General features: G+C 41.6%; 1 protein-coding gene across 1 annotated transcript in view; it reads left to right on the top strand.

Annotated features, from left to right (window-relative positions):
• The window catches only part of INVS (inversin), a 3,016,309-nt gene that overhangs the window by 2,615,173 nt on the left and 377,254 nt on the right, over positions 1-23,882 (top strand). The window contains exon 15 of the mRNA XM_044065609.1: positions 21,462-21,688. Within this exon, the coding sequence (XP_043921544.1) occupies positions 21,462-21,688 (227 nt within the window). The remainder of the gene's footprint in view (positions 1-21,461; positions 21,689-23,882) is intronic.

A 23,882-nucleotide genomic window follows, 5' to 3' on the forward strand; every position in this document is an offset into this window, starting at 1 on the left:
ATTAAAATAACCTACTGTATACCTAAAAAACTTAAATCAAGGCATGCTCAAAAATGTATAGTAAAAATGTGTATGTACAGCACATCAAAGGGCCCCCAAATCATACCTTGGATGCTTTTAAATTAAGTATTGGAGTTAGAGATATAGAATCATTAATGCCAAGGAATGCTATGGCATTTAACTTAAATTGCCATTAAAGTTCTGTTTGCTCAGTTCTGGTCTCCAAAGCACCTCCTCTGGGGTCACGTGGAATCACTTCCAGGATACCAAACAACTTCTTGAAATTATCACATTTTGCACTGGTTTATAAATGGCATAGTTTGAGTTGCTTTTTTTGAATATCATAACAGTGCTCATAAATTCTTTTTTTCCAAAAATCTTTCAGTCTTCCCAATGTAGAATGCTAAGTAGGTTGCACATCTTGCAATGTGTACTATCCACAACTACTGTAGTTCCCATATGAGAGTGAATGTTTTTGTTTATACAGAAACCATTGAATTTTTCTTGTGTAGTCCCAAGCCATTGATAGAGATTAATTAGAGTATGTCAGGGACTGTTCTTTGTACTTTTTTTGTAGAGGAAACAAATGCCATCATAGTGGATATATCTAGGAGGCACCCTAGAAACATGAAGTTGTTGGTCAGAATGAGAGAGAGTTTTTCTTGTCATACTAGAAACCCTAGATTGAGAAAAATGTTTTTGACAAAGACACTTGAAGCAGTCTAAAAAAGAATTTGCAAAGATAAGTCAGTCTTCTAGAAGTGGAAAAGCCTGAATGCCCTGTAGTCTGCAGTGAGCTATTACAGGTGCTATACACTTTTTTGAACACTCTTGGAGCTATTGATAACCCAAATGGTAAAACAGAAAATGTGAACCAGAGAAGGCGCAGTGGTGCAATGGTAGCATTGTTACTTCACAGCAAAAGGTTCTCCAGTTCAATTCTCAGCTGGGATGCCTTCTGTGTAGAGTCTGCATGTCCTACCTGCGGTGGTGTGGGTTTCCTCTGGGTGCTCCGGTTTCCTCCCATGTTGGAAAGACATGCATCTGGAGCATTTCTCCCCGGGCCTCCACTGAAAATTGGCTTCATTCCAAGTCAGACTTTCCCGGTAACAAATGTTAAATAAATAAATGAAATAAAATAAATAAACAAAAGCCTGAAATCTTTGTGAAATGGAATGGGATTTTAGGCATCTTACTAGAAAATAGAGCCTGGAGGAATGAGAGGTAATAGAGAGATCATTCTGATTTTTTTTTTAATTTTAATGTGAAGGTTTAGAAATTAAAAAAGCAGTATATATCTCTAAGTTCCTTCTTTCTTTGCACCTGAAAAAATCCATGAGTAAAAGTATTTTTCTGTTTGATCTGGAGGAACAGGTTCTGTGACCTCATGAGACATCATGTGATTCAGAATAGGAAGAATTAGTGAGGTTTGATTAGCAGGATGTGGAGGAATCCCTTAGAATTGTGGGAGGGAGTACCACTCCCAGCTCTAACCTTTTTGAATGATTCTGAGAACACAGGTGTCTGAGGTGATCCGGTGCCAAAGGGGAAAGTGAATACTTAAGATTTGAGAAACCTTTATTGGATTGCCAAGGTGGGATGGAAAGATGTTGATGGGATAGCTAGTCAGCCTTTTTGCATTGTGCTTCAGCTTGGGAGGGTCCTCCTTTCTGTTTTTTGCCATTGTTTTCTAAATGTTTGTTTGCCTGTCTTTTATTAAGATTTATTGTATCCTTTCTGGATGAGCAGAACAATTCCAATTATATTTAGGAGTGGAGTATTGAAATAAGTGCAAAGCACCTTGAATTAGCTTTCCCCTTTCATCAAATCTTTTGAGAACCTCCACAGAAATGGGACCAAACAAAATTTCCTCATGCAAGGGGGCATTCACCAGCTCAGCTTTTACATCTACATTAGGCTGTATGAACCACCTTGCCTTCATCCACAGCTCTCGTGACTGACTCAAGGAAGTCAACCAGGTTGAGCAGGCATGATCTACTCTTCAGAAAACCAAACTGTGTGGGATCCAGAGTTTGGCTATTCCCTATATCCTTGTTTATTAGGTCCATGATGATGCGTTCCATAGCTTTGTATATCAGACTCATCAGGCTAATGAGGCGATAGTCCCCAGGGTCTGTAGTCTCTCCTCCTTTGTGGAGAGGGATGACTGTAGCAGTGCGCCATTCGGTAGGGACAAAGCCTGAGGTGAGGCTGTGATTGAACCAGGCACACAGGTGAGGTACCAGTTCACTCTGTAGTTCATGTAGAATACAGCCAGGGATATTGTCAGGTCCCATAGAAGATGTATTCTTGGCCTGGGACAGTGCTGTTTTAACCTGTGCAGCAGTAATACTGGGTGCCTGGCAATCTACTGGTATTGTGATTGGTCTTTTGGTGGGGGAGAGAAGGGTAAAGCTGGCACTGAATCTGTCGGACAGTATATTTGCAATATCTGCTGGCTCGTATAGGATTTACCATTGTGCAGTAGCTTGGAGCAAATCTGAGTATTGTCGTGGAGATTCTTTACATAACTATAGAAGGTCTTGTGGTTGTCTTTACTATCTGCTGCAATTCTGTTTTCATAGCTAGCTTTAGAGGATTTGATGAGGGATTTCAACTTTTTGTTAAGGCTGATAAGGGAGTTTTTCCAGTCTTGGGACTTCACCTTATTCCACATCAGTTTCTGCCTTCTGTTGTAGAGTTTGTTTATGGCAGGGGACCACCAGATTAGCTTCCTTTTTTGGAGGAGAGTGTCTTGGTTCTATTGGGTATGGCGAGATCCATGCATTTGTGTACGTGTTCATACAGTGCATTGGTGTATGATTCGGCGGTCATGCAACTATTCTCCATTTACATGGGTGTCGTGAAGTTAGCCAGCTCTGTTTTTAGGAGCCCAAAGTTAGCTTTGGAGAAGTTTTTCATGGTGGTTACATTTGCGGGGGGGGTATTTCCAAGGTGATTAGTTTGTGGTCGGAGCTAACCAAGGATGAGTTGACTGTTGGTGTAAAGCAACAGTCGCCCATGTTAGTAATTACCAAGTCAAGGATGTTGCTACCTCTAGTGGGGGTAAGAATGAGCTGGTCCAGGGCATTGGAATTAATGAACTCCAAGAAACGTTGGGCAAGTGTATTGGTAAATTGAGTAGTTTTCCCAGTTAATGGAGGGATAGTTGAAGTCACCCAGTATAAGAGTGTTAGGTTGGACATTAATATTCTCCAAGATGCTTAGGAACGTGGAGTGTGAGTCTTGGGACATGGTTGGGAACCTGTAGCAGGCTACGACCTGAATCACTGTCTTACCCAATGTTAGCTGCACCTGAAGTATCTCTGATGAATTATGTTGGGCTACCAGTCTGGAGGTGTGCGCATCCTTTATGAATATGGAAACACCACCACCTTTGGAGCTTCGGTCCAAGTTCTGCGGCCAAAAGACTTGGAATGAGTTATAGCCTAGTAGTGCAGCGGTGCTTTCTGCTGCCTGGAACCAGATCTCTCTTACAGCACAAATGTCAATCTTCTCCATTTTAAGGAGTGCTTTGAGCGAGTGCATTTTGAGATTTAGACTTCTGGCATTGAGCAGCATGGCCCTCAGATTGCATTTGTTTGTAGCTATTACGGTGGTAATTTGGTCTTTTGAAAACCACCTAAAAAAGCCACTGTAGGGGTGGGAAGAGCCTAGGCCAGTATCTGGAAGCCCAGGGGTGACAGATGCAGGCCATCTCTGGCAAAACATCAAGACCTGTCAATCATGTCATCCCAGGCAGACAGATACTGGATCCCCTTAGAATGACACCAGAAACTTAGCCAATTGTTGAAATCAATCATTTTTTGCTTGTACTGTGGTATCATTCTGGGTGATGGTAGGAGGCTGCTCAGGGCTAGTGTCATACCTGCCTGGGCTGCATAATCCAAGAGCTCCTCCATGTCTTTTTTTATGTAGTCCAGGGAGCTACGTCTCAGGTCATTCACACCCACATGTACAATGACAGAGTCATATCTGTACCTGTTTTTGAGGGACCTGAGTGCTTACGTTGTATGGCGGATCCTGGCACCTGACAGGCAACTGACTGTTACTTTCTCCTTATTCAACATAGTGAGTGAACATCAGTGTGCCTCACTATCGAGTCACCTATAACTAGTGTGTTGGGCATGCTGTTTTGCCTTGGGGCTTTGTTTGAGTGGCACACTGTTTAGCGGAGTTATGTGTCTCGTGATTAGTGTTGTGTTGTGGTGGTCGATTGCGTTTCTGCCTTGGAGGTCTCTGCTGTTTGGGTAGATTTTTATTGAGAGTCTCCACGAAGGTGGATGTGTAGTTTGTATTTTTATGTGAAGGCAGTGCTGATGTGTATTCTAGAGGGCTATCTGTTCCATGTGGTGTGGTGCAAGTATTGACCTTCTCTTGACCAGCTATTCTGGTCTTCGCTGGAGAGTTCGTGGCTTCCAATTTGGATATATAAGTGCATCTCTCGCACGTCTGACAGTTGGGAGGTAAGAGGAAAGGGTTGTCAGTGTATATGAGGCAGTTGCTACATTGCCTCAGGATGCCCATGTTCACCAGGTTAATAGGAGAAAGCACAGGGAACTGACCTTTAGACATGCCTGGAGAGGTGGGCATTAGTAATAAGTACTGGATCTGTTTCCTTGTAGAACGTTTAGTGCTGATAGCACTTTTGTGTGCTACAATAATTACTACAAGAAGTCTGGTAATGTGCTAGACTAATAAGCTAATAAAAGTGCAGGAGAGGAGAGAACTAGCAGATCTAAGGGAAAAATTGAAGAGCAGACTTTTTGGCACCACTAAGAAGCTTACAAACATTTCTGGATACAGCAAATCTGTATCTGGACTAGACTAGTTACAGAAAAGGTGGGAAACAAGTGCAAACACAGGCTTTTAAACCAGAAAGTTGAAAGAGATGGAAAAACTGCCCAAACGGCCAATAAACTACAATTTCTGGGCCAGAAATCACTCCTCTTGTGGTAGATAGGCTACCTAGTGCTTACCACTCACACTGACAAGCTAGAAGGCTTCCCTCCAACACAGAAAGGATTGGGGGCTCAGAAACTTACAAACAGTTGTGGATACACCAAATCTGTATCTGGACTTACAGGAAAGGCTGGAAACAAGTGCAAATGCAGGCTTTTAAATCAAAAAGTTGAAAGAGATAGAAAAAAATGCCCAAACGGTCAATAAATTAGTTTCTGAGCCAGAAATCACTCCTCTTGTGGAAGATAGGCTACCTAGTGCTTACTACTCCCACTGATAAGCTAGAAGGCTTCCTTCCAACACAGAAAGGCTTAGGGGGCTCAGAGGTTTATAAACAGTCCTGGATACAGCAAGTCTGTATCTGGGCTAGACTAGTTGTAGGAAAGGTGGGAAACAAGTGCAAATGTGGGCTTTTAAACCAGAAAGTTGAAAGAGATAGAAAAACTGCCCATACAGCCAATAAACTACAATTTCCTGGGCCAGAAATCACTCCTCTTGTGGAAGATAGGCTACTTAGAGCTTATCAGCTCTATATTCCCATATTCCCAGATTGGTTGAGAAGCACACTCAATCAGAACACAAGGAGATTCTAGCAAAGTTTTTTTTTTTTTAGTTAAGTGGAAAGGAGAAAGGAGGAACAGAAGATAATTCAAGGTTAAGAACCTAAGTGGGTTGACCTTCTCAAGTGTTCTTTCTGTAATAGGTAGAATGAGCTAATGACACTAGAATGGGAGGAGTGTCCTAGATCAAATTTACAGTAGGGCCGGGCAACTGCAAAGCCTTCGGGTAAAAGAACAAGACACCAGTAGGGAGGGATGGGGGAGACCAAGAAAAGCAATCTCAAGCAAATTAATAAATGCAGCAGTTTTGTTAACTAAAACAAAATGCAGACACCAAGAAAAGCAATCTCAAGCAAATTAATAAGTGCAGCAGTTTTTGACTATCACTGATAACAGATTAAGTGCCAAAAATATATACTTCTGTATCCAGATGTCTATTGAATCAGTCACAGCTAGGCCAGAAATAGCAGCTAAGATACTGATACTGTCTCACAGAATTGTAACTCCATATACAGTAGTATAAAGGAAAACTTAAGAGCCTCAGGGAATCAGATAACACAAAAACCTGTGCTCACACCTTGGATAGGCTGGCTTCAAAAGAAGGTAGACAACCCCTGCTATGAAACCAACTGAACAGGATCTAGACAGTGACCAGAAATATCATGCAAATAAATAACAGCACTACATTGTTGTTAACTATCAGTAAAACAGAAAACAAAATCTAGACACCAAGAAAAGCAATCTCAAGCAGATTAATAAATGCAGTAGTTTTGTTAACTAAAACAAAATGCAGACACCAAGAAAAGCAATCTCAAGCAAATTAATAAATGCAGCAGTTTTGTTAACTAAAACAAAATGCAGACACTAAGAAAAGCAATCTCAAGCAAATTAATACATGCAGCAGTTTTGTTAATCAAAACAAAATGCAGACACCAAGAAAAGCAATCTCAAGCAAATTAATAAATGCAGCAGATTTCTTGACTGTCACTGATAACAGATTAAGTACAAAAAAATATAGGCCTTCTGTATCCAGATGTCTATTAAATCAGTCACAGCTAGGCCACAAAGAGCAGCTACAGCCCTCCCCCATGCAGCCATTCCAGTGTCCCATTACTTGGCTGTTTCTCCCCATTTACCATAAACACAGTAATATGTGTACTGCTTTACTTCTACGATGATTATTTGGATTTCATTTAAAACTTTTATTTTACATTTTAGAACACAAACACTAATAAACGTTTGATGAACAAAGCAATACAGTCTCACAATGAAAATAGACTTAGCATTAAAACTTCTCTGCCCTTGAAACTCACATTCATTAAAACAGCATTGACACCCACATTCAAAGAAAATGCATCTGGCCAGTGGTGGATAAAGCTTACCTTTGGGTTGTTTTCAAATCATAGGCCCCCTGCACACGAAACATACATGTGTTCTTTGATACACCTTCCTGATTGTATTAAATTGCATTCCTTGTATAATACCCACACTTGTTAGAGTGCGTTTTCAATTTACTGTTTTGAACATTTTTCCAGTAAGCAGTGAAACAAAATGCATGATCCAATAATGACAAAACTGCCCAATTCAGAACATTTCCATCATAAAAGTCTACTCAAACTTCTAAAATCAACCAGTATCAGTAAGTATGCACAATCTCTGCAGAAGTAAAAGTCATAAATAATTCCACATTAAAGAGATCTGTAATATCTACAACTAATGAAGAGTTTGCTGCTAGCAAACAACTTAATATTTCATTGTTTCATCTACAAGTAAAGTGCCTGTTACCCTTCAGGAATAAATTGCCTATGTTACATTAAAAAAAATGATAAGCTACTAATATTGCAATAGGGAATGGATGGCAACCTGATAACAGGTCATAGTTACTAGGTATTTCTGCCAAAGAGGACATTCTCAGGACTGCAGCAACACAGTACAGTGTCAGCAATACATCTACATACTGTGGGAGTAGAACCCACAGCCTTCTGCATCAAAAGCAAGTATTCTACCTGTTGTGCTACTAATAATAACACAAACAAACTTGGCATAAGCAGCACCAAACTTCTCTCCCCCTGAAGAACTGTGCAGCACAAGAAATCTGGAAAAAGCCAAAATGTGTTGGGGGGGCAGCCCAAAACCAGGGACACATTTTAAACATTGCTTGTATAATTTTAGAAAAGTTGCTAGAATAAAATGTTTTGTATTACCATGCGTTTCCTGAAAGATAGGAAGACTGAAACTTAAATGGGTATTATTATTTAGTGAATTCAGTTCTCACTGATTTGCCAGAAAAACAAAAATTTTAAGAACAGACCAAAAGTATGAGCCAAACATTCTAGATATTCTGTACAACTTTGGACAGTTGAGAACTGTGGTTAACTCCTTGAATCACAAGTGGTGGTGGTATGGGTAGAGAATTTAGGCTCTTTGTCCTTATACCTAAGGTACCGGGTTTGAGTCTGAGTAACTCTAACCAGCAGTTATACCTAACTGGGGCATTTATACATACACACACACGCACGCGCACGCGCACACACACACACACACACACACACACACACACGCACACCTACCTCCTGCTTGCAGCGTAATAACGTTCCTAAACACACCACACATCTCCTGCTTGCAGCATAATAACATTCCTAAACACACAGTTTTTCCTGCCAGCAGCTGTGAAATAAGTTTCCCCTAGACACACGCATACAGAGCTGTTAAAGCTTGCAGTAGCTGTTAAGTAAATAAAACGTTCTCCTACATGCTCTGGGCCGTTAAATAAGTAAAAGGTTTCTCCTTTCTCCAAATGTTAAACACAGTTTCTCCTGCCTGCCGTTAAGTAATAAATTAATCTAGTTTTTCCTTCCTGAATAAGTAAGAGAAGCAGCCGTTAAGTAAAATGTTTCTCCTGCCCATACCTCTTAACCTGTTAAAGTAAGCAGGTCTGGAACAAAGGGACAAAAATAGGGACAATTTTTAAATATTACTCTTACAAACTTAAAAAGCTGATAGAATAACACGTTTTGCATTAGCATGAATTTTCTGAAGGATATGAAGTCTGAAACTCAAAAGTCTGTCATTATTTTCTAACTTCAGTCTTTAATGATTTGCTACTAATTTGCCAGAAAACTATAAATTTATGAAAACAGACCAAAAAATATGAGACCAAAGTCTGGAATTCTGCGAAAATCTGTACAGTTGAGAGGTGTGTGCAGTCCTGCCTGCAGCCATAAAATAAGCAAAATGAATGTTTTTCCTGCAGCCGTTATTAAGTAAAATGTTCGTTTCTCCTAGAAACACATACAGTAAAAGTACAAAAGTTTCTCTTACCTGAATAAGTAAAAGATGCTGCTGCCGTTGTCTTCCACGCACATATAGGCGGTTTCAATAACATTTTTTACTTGAGCCCCAGCCGGGGAAGAAAGATGTGCTGTCAGACCAGTCTGCAGAAGCTGAGGTCATCACGCATGCCATGCATGTAATGATGTCAGGAGTAAAAAAAAAAAAAAAAAAAAAAAAAAAAACAGCCAGGAAATTCGGAAATTAAAGGGCCCATGCGGGAATATGTGGCACCCCAATATTTTGCCCTCAAAACCGGTATTTACCGAGGAATTCGGTATGGTTGAGAGGTGTGTCCAGTATAGGTTGCATACTGGGTTTTTCTGAGACTTCAAGAGATGCCACTGATTTCTTTTTTTGTACTTATGGAACTGTATACAATTTGCCTGATGTTTAGGATCTGGTGGCTGACTGGCAGGCAAATCACTGGCTGCAATTAAGGCATTTTCTAAACATAGTAACTTAGGACAAATTTCTGCAGGCTGAGGAATATCCACCTATAGAACAAAAATCCAAACGACAAATGTAGAGTTGACAGTCCCTCTAAAACCTGTAGCCAAGCATTCAAAAACCAACTGATCTGATATTGTTAATCCTCGTTTATTCCTTATGTATGGGTATCGGTTCTGACCTTGGAACCGAGCCGGCCATTTTCCAAGCTCGCGTCAGCTTCAAACTCTCGAGCTAAACTCTTACCCACAATTCCCCTCTCCCTGTTACCTCAGATTTCGTTTGCCGCATTGCCATCTGGTCATGTCAAACTACTTCTGTTGAGCTAAGTGCAGTCAATTGTTGTTTAATTGCTTTACAAATTAGTTTTCTGTCAGAAAAGTTGATATTTTATTGTTTCTTACCCTATCACATGTAGCGTTCATAATTTCCTCAGTTTTTTTTTCTGTCCTCTACTTTCCCTTTTACCACGAGGTAATTTCTACCATCGTTGGTAATCCCTTTCCTTTTCTTTTTCATACCTTCGGGTACTCTCTTGTACCATTGTTGGTACTTTTCTATTTGTTAATATGGCAGATAAAAAGGGTAGTCCGGGGTTTAAGCGGTGTTCTGATTGTGGACACAAACTGCCTACTTCTGATGCACACTCTTTATGTGTTCATTGTTTGGGAGCTTCCCATTTATCTGTTGAATCACCTTGTACTATATGTGAAAACTTTTCTAATAGACCTTTGTTAGAAAGGAAAAATAAGCTGATACTGAAGAGAATTGTAAAATATCCCTTTTCAGAGGCTATTTCTGGGTCAGAGGTCTCAACCCCTCCTAAAGCCCATAAGAAAATGGATGTTTCTACTAAGGCTAAATCCTTGCCTTCGTCCCCGGCTGGGGACTCTCACCAACCAAAATCTAAAAAGGCTAAAATTTCAGCTCCGGAGCTCTTTCAGTCAGCCCCAGTGCTTTCGGTGCCCAGACCTTCAGCACAGAGGCCTTTGGCTCCATTAGTGATTTCGGCTCCATCCTCTCCTGCAGCCTTCTACATGTTAGCACCGAGGGGCTCCTCGGTTCAGACCTTAACCACTGTATCGGCACTGACCGTTCAGTTGGCGCAGACCTTGACCGCATCTGCTCCGAGATCTTCCTCGGAACCGAGGCCTTTATTACTGACTCCAGTTTTGTCGGCACCGACAACCACTTCGGCACCGATCCCTGTGTTGGTGCAGACAATGACATCGGCACTGATGACTTCTTCAGTGCAGACTACACTAGTTCAGTCTTTCTTGGCACCGTTGTCCTCGGTGCGATCAGATGAGATGGGCACCAAATCTGCCTCTTTTGTGGACAGGCCTGTTTCTCCCTCAGTCTCTGTGAGGTCCACTAGAAGTCTTTCTGAACATGATGTGTTGCATCTTGTGGACCAGGCATTCTTGGCCAGAGGTATTCCACCCCCCAGGAACTATCCTTCCTTGGGAGGTGATCACCCATCTCCAAGGACACCTTTTTATTCTCCTCCTTCATTGCCTTTGAAGTCCATGGATATAGTACAGTCTTCCCCTTCTGCGGTTCCCTTTATGGATCTCACTAAGGAACCGCAGTTGCCTTCGTGACAGGAAAGTTTTGCTACGACTCAGGATGTCAGCTGTGATACGCATAGCTTGCTGCTCCTCAGCCATCCAGGGACTCCGAGTCGGCAGGCTGAGCCATTTAGGGGAGGAGTGCCCCCTGTCCTTGACATACACTCCTCTCTGGGTGGACCAGCCTTCCAACTGATGGAGAAGGCTTTTGCTGCTGCTGGCGATACCGGACTGTCTATACCTCTGCCCTCCACTGGTATACTGGTTTCACAAGTCGCACCTAGCGGACACTGGGTGCAAGGGCCTCAGAACATATTCCCTCAGGAATCCCCTTTTCCGTTGTCTTCCCCAGCTTCTCCCGCTGAGGAGGTCCTCCAGAAAAGTTTGTGTAAGAGGAAACACATGGACTCCACAGAGGAGTCTCTCACCGAAGACACAGATTTTGATGAGGGGGAAGGATCCCCTCGGTCACCCTCTGAGATATCCTTTGGCGGTATCCTTGAAATCCTGAAACAGAGAGGTGACTGGCAGCCCTCTAATTCAAACCCTGAAGAATCTGTGTTCCTGCAGGCTTTTCGCGCCTGGCCCCCTACCTCCTGGGTTACTCCACCTGCCGATGAACTTGTCAGATTCATCGTCCAGCGTGCTTGGAAGGCCGCTGATACTGTTGAAGCTATTCCCCAGAGGCCAGATAAGATCTTGTCCCCTCCTGCTTCAGATCCCCATTGGTCCAAAGGTCTTCCTGTAGATGCTTTGGTGGTGACGGCTGCAACAAAAAGCGATCTGGCAGAAGAAGAAAGCCAGACTGTCCATCCGCCTAACAGAGAGTCCCGGGCCCTGGACAGAATAGGAAAGTGCACTTTTGCTTCAGCGACCTTTGTTATCAGGTCCCTGAATTATATGGCACATTTTACCAGGCTTCAAAGGGATCTGGTTTCTGAGCTCTCTGAAACCTTGGCTGGTGCAGTGTCTGATGAGGTCCGTGACAAAGTGGCCTCTCAGCTGGCCACCACTGAGTCTATATCTAACTGCTCTATGTGATTGATATCTCATGCATCAGAAGGAGCAGCTAGAGCGGCGGGTTCAGTTGCGGTCTTGAGATGACACGCCTGGATGCGCTTGTGCAACTTTGCGGAACCTTTTAAGTCTTCCTTGCTTAATGCCCCCATTGAGCCCTCATCTTTGTTTGGGCCCAAAGTTAAAAGCACACTGGCCAGATGTAAACAAGACGGTAAGACCCTTTCTGCTGTAGGTGTCCGTTATTCTTCCCCTCAACGTGCTTTCTCCCGAAACCAAAGGAGTGGGAAGATATGGTTCAAGAAATCTCAGGGTCCTTTCCGTGACACACAGGCCGAGTTCTCCCCCAGAGGCAGAGGGGGAAACTCACAGGGAAGACGCTCCTTTCAGGGCAGAGGGGGACCTCATAACCAGGGTTCCAGGGATTCTTTCCCTGGTCAATCCTACCAGCGCTCCAACTCCTTTCCTCTGGAGGTGGTTGGGGGACGTTTCTCCATGTACCCTTCTGCCTGGCTAACCATCACCACTGATTCTTGGGTACAAAGGATCATAACCAGAGGTTATCATATCCCCTTCGATCTTTGTCCTGCCCCTTCAAAAAACCTTCCCGACGTTCCACCCAGTCAGAGGGAAGAAGCAGCACTAGAGATAGAAAAGCTGCTAAGAAAAAGAGTCATCCAAATAGTCCCTCCAGACCAGATAGGATCCAGATTCTACTCAAGACTATTTTTGGTGCCAAAGAAAACCGGGGACTGGAGACCAATTTTGAATCTCAGTGTATTGAACAAGTTTGTGAGAGTACAAAAATTCTGGATGGTCACTATACAATCTATCCTCCTGCTTTTGGAAAAGGACAATTGGATGTGCTCTATAGATCTTCAAGATGCGTACTACCACATAAAGGTGGACGGGCCATCAAGAAGATTTCTGCGCTTCCGTGCGGGAGGCAGTCACTACCAGTTCAGAGTACTGCCCTTCGGACTCTCTACAGCCCTTAGAGTGTTCACAAAGTGCATGGCAGTTGTCACAGCTCACTTGCGACTTCAAGGATTCCAAGTGTTTCCGTACCTAGATGACTGGCTCATTTCCGCCCCCAGCAGACATCTACTGGAAAAAGCCCTGGCATACTCTCTTCTCGCTGCTCAAAGGCTAGGCATAACCATAAACTGGCAGAAATCCAATCTTACCCCATCTCAGTCGACAGAATTCATAGAGGTTATCTTAGACACAAACAACTGCAGAGCTGCTATTCCAGAGCACAGAATCTTAAGGATAAAGCAACAACTAATTCCAATCCTTTCAAAGGAAAAGTCCACGGCTCACTCGGTTCTACAGCTGTTGGGTTCCATGGCAGCCTCCATCACCATTGTTCCCCTGGCCAGGTTTCACATGAGGCTTCTACAATGGCTACTGCTCATCCAATGGTATCCTTTTCAGCATCCTCTTTCAGCCATGATTCAAGTAACCCACAGGTGCAAACAGGATTTAAATTGGTGGATGACACACAATCTCTCTCAATGGTCTCGCCCTTTTTCCTCCCAGCAACCCAAGGCCACAGTGACCATGGACGCCTCCCTGATGGGGTGTGGGGGGCTATGTCAGGGACAGACAGTCCAAGGCACTTGGTCCCAACTGGAGGCCCATCAGCATATAAATGTTCTAGAGCTGAGGGCAGTACTTCTGGCATTGCAAACATTCCATCCCCTGCTGCCGTCTGGGACAATTGCGATTCAGTCAGACAACATGGCGGTGGTCTGGTACATCAACAAGCAAGGTGGAACCAAATCTTACCCCCTTTGTCGAGAGGCCATAATGATATGGCAATGGGCGATGGCTACGAACCATTTTCTTCTAGCAACGCACATTCCCTGGAGTTCCAATGTGATAGCAGACAGACTCAGCAGGTGCATTCTGCAACCTCACGAGTGGTCCCTAAATCCCTTGATAGCGGCGGAGATCTTCCACTGCTGGGGCCGCCCTTGCTGAGACCTCTTTGCATCCCCGGCCAACTACAAATGCAGCAACTACTTTGCCCTGATTCACCCTCCGGGACAGTCACCCAAGGACGCTCTAGTCCACGATTGGCCCGCGGGTCTTCTCTACGCATTTCCACCCTCTCCTCTCATTCCCCAGTTTCTGAAGAAAGCCTGGCGGTTGAAGAGCAAGGTAATCCTCAAAGCACCATATTGGCCACGACAGATTTGGTTCCCATTCCTTTGGCCTCACCTACTAGATCGACCATGGATCCTCCATCCAATCCTGGAGTTGATCTCACACCCACAGAACCTGATTCATCCCAGCCTAAACAGCCTGAAGCTAACGGCTTGGCTACTCCAATTCCCTTGATTGCCAGGCAGAATGATCTTTCTTTACCAGTACTTGATATTCTTATTGCTTCTAGTCCTCCAGTAGAATTACTTATCTAAGCAAGTGGAAAAGATTTACCTGTTAGCTGAAAGATAAACAAGTAGACCCCTTTTCAGCACCAGTGTCGATAATACTAGACTATCTGGCCGACCTGTTTCAATCGGGTCTATCGGCCTCTACCATTAGAGTTCATTTGGCTGCAATCTCTAATTTTCATGAGGGTGTCCAAGATTCCTCTCTTATATCCCATAAATTGTGCAAGACCTTCATAAAAGGTGTGAATCATCTGAAGCCACCTTTTAGAGAACCTATTCAACCATGGGATTTATCATTAGTTCTACAAGCTTTGACAATGGCACCTTTCGAACCAGCCTGTTCTTGCGACCTCAAGTATTTGTCATGGAAAACCTTGTTTTTGGTTGATATTACTTCTGCCAGACATATTTCTGAACTTCAAGCTTTATGTATCAAGAGCCCATACTTGATTTTTCATAGAGATAGAGTGTCTCTGAGAACTAATCCGTCATTTCTGCCTAAAGTGATCTCTGAAATGTCCATTAATCACACCATTGAATTGCCAGTTTTCTTTCCCAATCATTCAAACAGAGGAGAGTATTGCCTACATACCCTTGATATACACAGGCAAATCCGTTTTTACCTAAACAGGACTAAAACCTTTTGTAAATCTGGCCAGTTATTTTTGGCTTTTTCTGGACCTAGATTAGGATCGGCTGTTGCAAAGGTCACATTAGCTAGATGGTTGAAGGACTGTGTGACCTTTATTTACACACAACGTAATATCTCATTGCCTACTACCATGAAAGCTCATTCAACAAGGCCGGTGGCAACTTCTGCTGCCTTCCATGCCAGAGCTTCTTTACATGACATCTGTGCAGCTGCAATTTGGGCTACGCCTCATACCTTCATCAATCATTACAAATTGGATTTGGCCTGCAGGGGAAGAGCATCTTTCGGTTCTATGGTGCTCAGGAATATCCTTGCATGAGAGCCTCCCAGGAATAGAGGTAGCTGGGGACTCTGTCCCATACGTAAGGAATGAACGAGGATTAACAATATCAGATAAAGAAGTTATGTCTTACCATAACATTCCATCTGTATTGTTGATCCTCGTTCAGTCATTACGACCCTCCCTCCTTCCCCCTCCTGTGGTTTCTAGTGGATCTCACCATCCAGTTCTCTTAGGTTATTTGACCAGAGGTAGCCTCTACATTCTTTAACTTGCAAACTCAATCTGAGGTAACGGAGAGGGGAATTGTGGGTAAGAGTTTAGCTCGAGAGATTGAAGCTGACGCAAGCTTGGAAAATGGCCGGCTCAATTCCGAGGTCGGAACCAATACCCATACGTAATGACTGAACGAGGATCAACAATACAGATGGAACGTTATGGTAAGACACAACTTCTTTTTTTATTCTTTTAACGTTTGTGTTTAGTGTTTTGTGCTTAAAAGTTTTTATCAACTGATCAGCTTACCACGGTCTTTTCTTTCTGTTTTTTGAATGCTTCGCTGCTGGTTTTAGAGGGACTGTCAGCTCTACCTTTGGTGATTTGAATTTTTGTTCTGCTGTGTTTTTGCACTGAAGTAGAGCATGATTGAAGGACTCGAGATTGAACTGGACTTTAATCCTGGTTTGCTGGGTATGAATATATGTTCAGAATGTTTATCTAAGTTCCTTTGAACTGAAGGAAACCCTTTATTGAAATGTGATGTACCTGAGTTTGAAAAGCTAACTGGAGGTGTGAATTATGATTTAGAAATGCTTAAAAAGGTCACTAGGGAACTTGATAATGATTTTATAAGATTAAAGAGGTTGCAATGGTAATGGGTGCATTTGGAGGTTTGTATCCATTTCAAAGTCATACCGAGAGACCTGAGGGTCTCTAAGATGCAGACTTCTATATGACCTATATATGGATTTACTGACCAAGTGGCAGAAGCTCAATTTAGATACTAGCTTTGCTTATATTCAGCTTTTCATAGATCATTTTAGACCAGTTGAAGAAGCCTTAACATCAACCATTTCTACCTGTCAGCAATGGTTATTTAATCCATATCCAGCTGATAATGTGTCCACATCCTTGGAGGAAATAGTGAAAAATATCTCTGTGTATGAAATGAAACTTCAGCTCCAAAAGACGTGTAAAATGAACAGAGATTTATCTGATTTTATAACTGGCAATGTTTTTTTCCTGACCAAGGGTGAATTTTAAGATTATCATGGCATATACAGCTGAAGCTGCTTCCACTAAGGTCACTTTATTAGTGAATGAAACCTTAGTGGATTTGGTCATTGAGCCTGTTCCATTGACTTCAACGGATGTTAGGTGTAAGACTGGTGCCCCACTGGTTTCTGAGGCTCCCCAGGTTTTTCCATCTCTGCCCTTACCAGTAAAGGATCGGTCAAGACCCAGAAGATCGTTGTGCCAAGGGAGAAGAAAAGAAAAAACCCTCAACAGAGAATCAATCAGCTTTCCACACTCAAAAAGATGTGGAACCTTGTGAAAGGTCCCTACTTTGTAATATTTCCAGCATGACCTTGAGTCCTGAACAATGTTGGGTCCTAGAAAAGGGGCTTTCTTTTATACTAGCAGTTAAGAGTAATATTTGTGATACCATCATAGACATTAGGATGTTTGCTAGAAGTGTGATGTTTAAACTTATGTTTCATACTGATGTTAATAACAAGAATATTTAAAAAAAACTAGTTCCTTTATGCCTGCACGCCATCCTTTGCTAGAAGTATTTTTTAAAAACATGTGAGAAGGATCTGATTACTCTTAGAAGATAGTGATGATAGACATACAAAGAGATTTTTCAACCTCACCAGGCAAGAGCAGATAGTTTTGAACCAGAACGGAGTTCTGAGGTGATAGTGATACTTCCTGCTGATAAAGGGAGCGTTATTGTCATAATGGACAAGCAGTTTTACTTTGATAAAATGCATTTAATGTTATCTGATCGCTCCACTTATGATTTAATATCCAAGAATGACATTGAGAAAATGATACACAGGATGAATGATGGTCTTTACGATGATATATTATCACGCTGTATTTCATTAGACATGCATAACTATTTGACTGTGCATTCCCCTATGGTACCCATTATACAGGGTTTACCAAAAGTACACAAGGATGCAGTAAATCCCCCGTTGAGGCCAATAGTATCTTGGACAGGCTGACTGACTGAGCCAGCATCCTTTTATATAGAAAGCATGCTGAGACCAGTTTGGAATTGGCTCCAACTGTTTTAGGAGATACAGAAAAATTTTAGGAATCTTTCCATGGATATATTGTAGACAAAAAGGTTTTGGAGAACTGTTTTTTTGTAACTTTATCACTCTTTACTTTAATTCGCAATGAAGTCAGTTTAGATTATGTTAGGATATACTTAAACAAACATAGTATCATTAAGCATCACCAAATCTCTTTGATATGTTCAATAATTGAATGAATTGGTTTTGGAAAATATTTTTTTTTATTTGAAAATGATTGATCTGAAGTAGTTAACTTCATTTGTGCATCAACCTATGGGTTATCGGATCCATATCGATCTGAGCCGGCAGTTTCCAACAGCTAAGATCTGAGCTCCAAGCTCCTCCCTCCTACCCATAATCCCCTGCCATCCCTTCCTTACCCCAGATCTAGTTTGCCGCGGTTACACCAGCAGCTTGATCTCGAGCTTCCAGGCCTTAGAGAGCGTTTTTCTGTGAGAAAAATCTTTTTTTTTTGGATTTAGCCAAAGTTTGTGTCTGAAGTTGTTGAGTGTGTGTTTTAGGATAGTTACCTTAAAGTAAAGTGCAACTACTACTTCGCTCTAATTCCCCCACCGGGGAATCTCCAAGAGACGCTCTGGTGCATGTTTGGCCACCCGGTATACTTTATACTTACCCTCCTCTTCCCCTGATGCTAAAGTTTCTACAGAAAGCCAGACGGTTGGGGAGCAGAATAATCCTCATTGCCCCATTTTGGCCTCATCAGGCTTGGTTCCCATATCTATGGTCTCATCTGGTGAATCCTCCCTGGATTCTAGATCCCATTCCAGATTTGATCTCTCACCCATTGGGCCTGTCGGGCCCGAATCTGAACATCCTCAAGCTCACGGCTTGGTTGATCCAGTTCCACTGTTAGCTAGGACTCCCGGTATCTCTTCCCCGGTCAAAGCCATCCTAGTCGCTGCTCACAAGCCGTCTACTAGAAGGATTTATAATAGCAAATGGAAACGTTTTTCTATTTGGGTGGAGCATGAGAGCTTAGACTCCTTTACAGCTCCATTGCCAGCAGTATTAGACTTTCTGTCAGGATTATTTGACCAAGGTGCTAGCTCCTCCACAGTCAAAGTACAATTGGCAGCTATCTCTCATTACCATGTTGGATGTGATCTGGGACCTTTGACCTCGTCCAGATTATGCAAGGCCTTCTTAAAAGGCACCTTCTTACTAAGACCCCCGGTGAAGGATGTAGTCCCTCCTTGGGATTTAGCGCTGGTACTCCAGGCCTTAACAGCTTCCCCTTTGAGCCTGCAGCTTCGGTGGATCTCAAATTCTTATCCTGGAAAACAGCTTTTCTTGTTGCTATTACTTCGGCAAGAAGGGTTTCGGAACTTCAAGCCCTTTGCGCTAAGCCACCGTACTTGACTTTCCACAAAGATAGAGTATCCCTCAGGACCAATCCCTCTTTTCTGCCCAAAATTGCTTCTGAATCTAACATCAACCAGTCTATTAATTTACCAGTCTTCTTTCCCAATTACCAGAATAAAGGTGAGTACAAATTGCATTCCTTAGATGTACACAGACAACTATGATTCTATTTACACAGGACAGCTGGTCATAGGGAATCAGACCAGCTGTTTGTATCCTTTGCTAAACCTAGTTTGGGAAAACCTATTTCGAAAGTCACATTGTCCAGGTGGATTTCCCAGTGTATTCTTCTAGCTTATGAGAGTTCTGGCCGGCCTGCACCCCATGGAGTCCATGCCCATTCTACTCGGTCTATTTCTACCTCCGCTGCTTTCCGTTCTAGAGTATCTTTGGATGACATTTGCTCAGCAGCCACGTGGGCTTCATCTCATACCTTCATAAACCACTATAAGTTGGATTTTATCTCCAGAGGGAGAACGTCCTTTGGCTCCGCAGTGCTCCGGAACATCCTTCCATGAGGACCTCCCAAGATTCAGGTAGCTGGGGACTCTGTCCTATAGGTTAATGCACAAATGAAGTCAACTACTTCAGATTAAGAAGTTATGTACTCACCATAACTTTCCATCTGAGTAGGTAAACTTCATTTGTCAGCAACCGTCCCTCCCTCTGTCCCCCTGACCTACTTGGATGTTCATGGTATTCCTGTTTCATGACGGATTGTATCCAGGTTAGTCTATAGAGATGATCCTCTTCTCTGATATTGCAGGTATTGCTTTTAGGCAAACTCGATCTGAGGTCAGGAAGGGATGGCAGGGGATTATGGGTAGGGGGAGGAGCTTGGAGCTCGGATCTTAGCTGTTGGAAACTGCCGGTTGGGATCTGATATGGATCCGGTAACCCATAGGTTGCTGACAGATGAAGTTTACCTACTCAGATGGAATGTTATGATGAGTACATAACTTCTTATTATGTGCAAAAATCCAGTGCAGCGGTATGCCAACCCATATGCGAACATGGTAATGGCACACTGGGGAGCCACTTGTATCTTGACCAATGGACAGTTCTTGGGTTACATCAAATATTTTAGACTGTTTGTGACAACATTATTGTCCTTTGGACAGGCATCCCTGAGTTTTATATCAGTTTGTAAAATTTTTGAACTCTACCACCCGCTTTTTGAAATTTACTATGAATTGCTCTAGAAAAGAGATTGAATTTTACATGTTTAGTTAGTTAAGCAGAGTGGTGATTTATATGTGAGCAGTGAGCTCTGTATGAAGCCCTGTAGGAGAAATGCTGTCTTACATAGAGACAGCATGCACCCTGCATATATTTACAAGAATGTAGTGAACGGACAGGCTTTATGGGCTTCTAGATTTAATAGCAATGAGAGTGCTCTAGAGTCAGTTTTTCTACTCTCATTGCCGATTTTTTGAATAGATGTTATAATAGTAAGGACTTGAAACATTACCTAACAGTAGAAGGGGTTGATAAGAAAGAAAGAGGTTGCCCCTATTTTTCTAGCCCATCAGCACAATCTGCTCATACAAGAAAGAAATAATGATAGAACCAACAAACCAAGAATGGTTATATCTTTTTCATCTGATGATCTGATGTCAATCGCATTTGCGATATACTTAAAAAGAACTGTCACATACTAACTGCAGATGAATGTATTTTAAATGTACGTGATAAACCTAGTTTTTCCTTTAAGAATAGTAAATCCTTGAGACTCCTTTGTTATGACAATAGTTTAGCTAGGTCTTTTCTCCTTCACTCACAGAAGCAAAGCACATTCAGCTGCAGGAATTGTAACTTTTGTACCTACATGGAGAATGGGAACATTTTTACTCACTGGAGTTCTAAAAAGGTAAAGGATTCACAAATTCTGCAAGCCAAGTATCATGTTCTTCCCATAGACAGAAATGACAAAATGTGTGCTAATCTTTGTATAGTATTTGTCATCCACATAAACCCTTCCCCTTTCTCCTAAACACAAAAGGTTAAATGGCAGCTTTAAAGAACTTTAAAAATAGCAATGAATAACTATTTTCTAGTGCTGTAGAAACTTCATTATCACTGCAGTTGATGCATGAGTATGATTACCACTTTTAGGCTACAAGTGAACTTCTGTTTATTTCCATCAGATGTCCTGTTTTTTTCTTCCCCGTGGGTCCAGTGAAATACTTGAAGCAAAAGATAAAAATAACCAGAACAGGAGCATTTAGAAGAATAAAAACCCTTGTTATTTTGACTAATTTTTCCTGCTCTAGGAAAATCTTGTGGAGGCTTACAAAAATTGTATGAAACACATTTGTGTATCAATAAGGAATTGTATGGATCAAGTACTACCTAATTCTTTAAAACCCTCCTTTAGTTCTGATTCTAACGTTTTTGATTTGTTTCTGTTATTGTAAGAAAGGTTGTCATAATCCTTATTATTTAATTTGCATGTTTTTACACCCAACAGATTTGTTTTGCCTCTTGTACTAAGTTAGCCTTTCTTGCTGCTTATTATATTCAGTTATCAGCTACAGAAGGAGATGTTTCTTCTTCGTATTCAACATGATAGAGGTGAAGATCATGAGAAATGGAAGAGAGACATGACTCTCTTTTGTGTCCAGCTTGCCTGGAAGAATTACCTGAAAAACAGTATTTCAAGCTCAATCCGAAGTAAAAGTACAAAATCGGCAAGCCGGAGTTCGTCATCGAAACCAAGCAAACAACATTCTATCCTAAGGCAAATTTATGGTAAGATGGTTACATTTAGCTTTCCCATGTAGCTATCTTAGCATGCATTGCTGAAGTAACTGTGGGTATAAATATCTTCCTGAAATCTACTGAATGTCTTTCCACTGTGGCATTTAGTTATTTATGTACAAAAAGACTTCAAATGATTTCAGTGTTTTAATTTTCCCTCATTCACAGGTTCATAGGCTAAAACTAGCCATTAACCCAAGGTCAGAATCAAACCGTGTACCTTGTGTTAATGAGGTGAAGACCTTGCCCATTATGTCATACCCAGGAAAATGTATTTAATTCCATTGACTCTGTAAATCTTCAATATCTGTATTATTTCTTCACATGTTATGGGTATATGAGAGTTATTGCAGTGTACCTTGTACATTATTGTTATAAGGAGTAAGTGAAAATGTTAACCACAAGACAAGTGACTGAATCTGTGTAACTATCTGTAAAACGTTCTTATTTTATTAGACAGTGGATTCAAAATTTTAAAGAATTCTGTTACTTTTTTCATATTATTTTTTTTCTTCCATGAGTTGTTGTAAGGTGTACAGCATTCTCGAGATATGATTTGATCAGTGAGATTACATGATTTCATGCAACTTTTATTTCATTAAGCTTCACTTACAGTCACCATTGTGAAGTAGAATTCTGAATGACCAATGGTCATCAGCACTGAATAAATCCATCCATGAGATTGGTGTCACAAATGTCTTGGGTCTGAGAAGTGTTGGAGAAGACTACTCATTTTGTATGAGTCTGGGCAGTAGGTTCAGTTTCACCTTCCTGCTACCCTCAGTGTGATCGTAGGTAATGGAAAGATGTGTCTCTTCATTTATCTGCTTTACTGGCAAAGTTTTCCAAGCTTGATAAGGTTTTATTGTATACAAGACACATGAGGAGAAAGTTTTCAGTAATGCAATATAAGGAAAACAAACATAAACTAAATTTTGTAAAACTTAAGTGTACATGATGCATAGGTCCTAAACCATTATACATGGCATACTTTTTCTTATAAAATGTTATGTAAGCTTTTGGGGAATTAACTGACAAAAAGTACTACAAAAGAATTATTGTATATGAATTCCATCCACCTACAACCCCTTTTCCCATTTTTGTACATGGGGTCGGGGTGTCACTTCAACAGTGACAATCATCTAGAGCCAAAGTTTATACTGCCAGGTGGCTAGCCTTGCCACAGTAGTTATTCCACACCACACACTCTCACGCATACTCACATCTATGGCCAATTTAGAGTGTCCAGCCCACCTACTGCATGTCTTTGGAATGTGGGAGAAAAACGGAGCACCTCAAGGAAATCCACACAAACATAGGGAGGACATGCAGACTTCACACATAAAGCACCCTAGCCAAGAATTGATGATTAAAATATAAACTGAAAAGGAAAGATTATAATAGAGGAAAATACATATGAAAATATGTTTAATAACATATCAGTAGATGTATAACTTTAATTTCATAATAAGAAGAAAGAAAACTAAGAGAATGTACAGAGTATCAGCAATCTGTATTACACTGTTGAGTGAAAGTTTTTGAGGAAAGGTAAGGAAGGAAGATCTGATGTCAGTTTTCATTCATTCCCCAGCTATTGGGTTCGAACCCGAACCTCGGATCTGACTCGGCCATTATTACAGCTCGTGGGCATCTGAAACTCTCAAGCTTCTCCCTACCCATAATGCACCAACCCCTAACATACCTCTGATCTCGTATGTCGCTTTTGTATGTAGACGTGGTCAGCTTTGCTCTCGATCGAATTTAAAGATAAGTTTTATTTGAGCAACTTTTTTCCCCCATTTCTCCCATTGTACACTTAGTAAATGTTTCGAATACCATTGCTGGTATTTTTTTCCTTTTAATATCTCCATTTATTAAAATTTTATAAAAACTTTAAAAATGTAGCACTTCTCTTTTCTGTAACTTTTTTCTGTTACACCATTGGTGTATTCTCTCCTAACATTGTTGGTACTTTTTCTCATTCCCTCCTTACCTTTTCTATAACAAAAACATCTTGCTGTTGTCTTTTTGTTTTTTTTTTTCAAAATTTCAGAAAAAGGCTTCAAAAAGTGTAGAGTGTGGCCATAAGCTACCTTGTTCGGATGCTCTTGATCTTTGCATCTATTGTTTAGGCCCAGAGCATCTTAATGAAGAATGCAGTACTTGCAAAAGCTTTAATCGGTGA

Source organism: Protopterus annectens, chromosome 3.part0 (genome assembly GCF_019279795.1).
Source record: "Protopterus annectens isolate FY-2018-M chromosome 3.part0, PAN1.0, whole genome shotgun sequence".
NCBI classification, from domain to species: Eukaryota; Metazoa; Chordata; order Ceratodontiformes; family Protopteridae; genus Protopterus; species Protopterus annectens.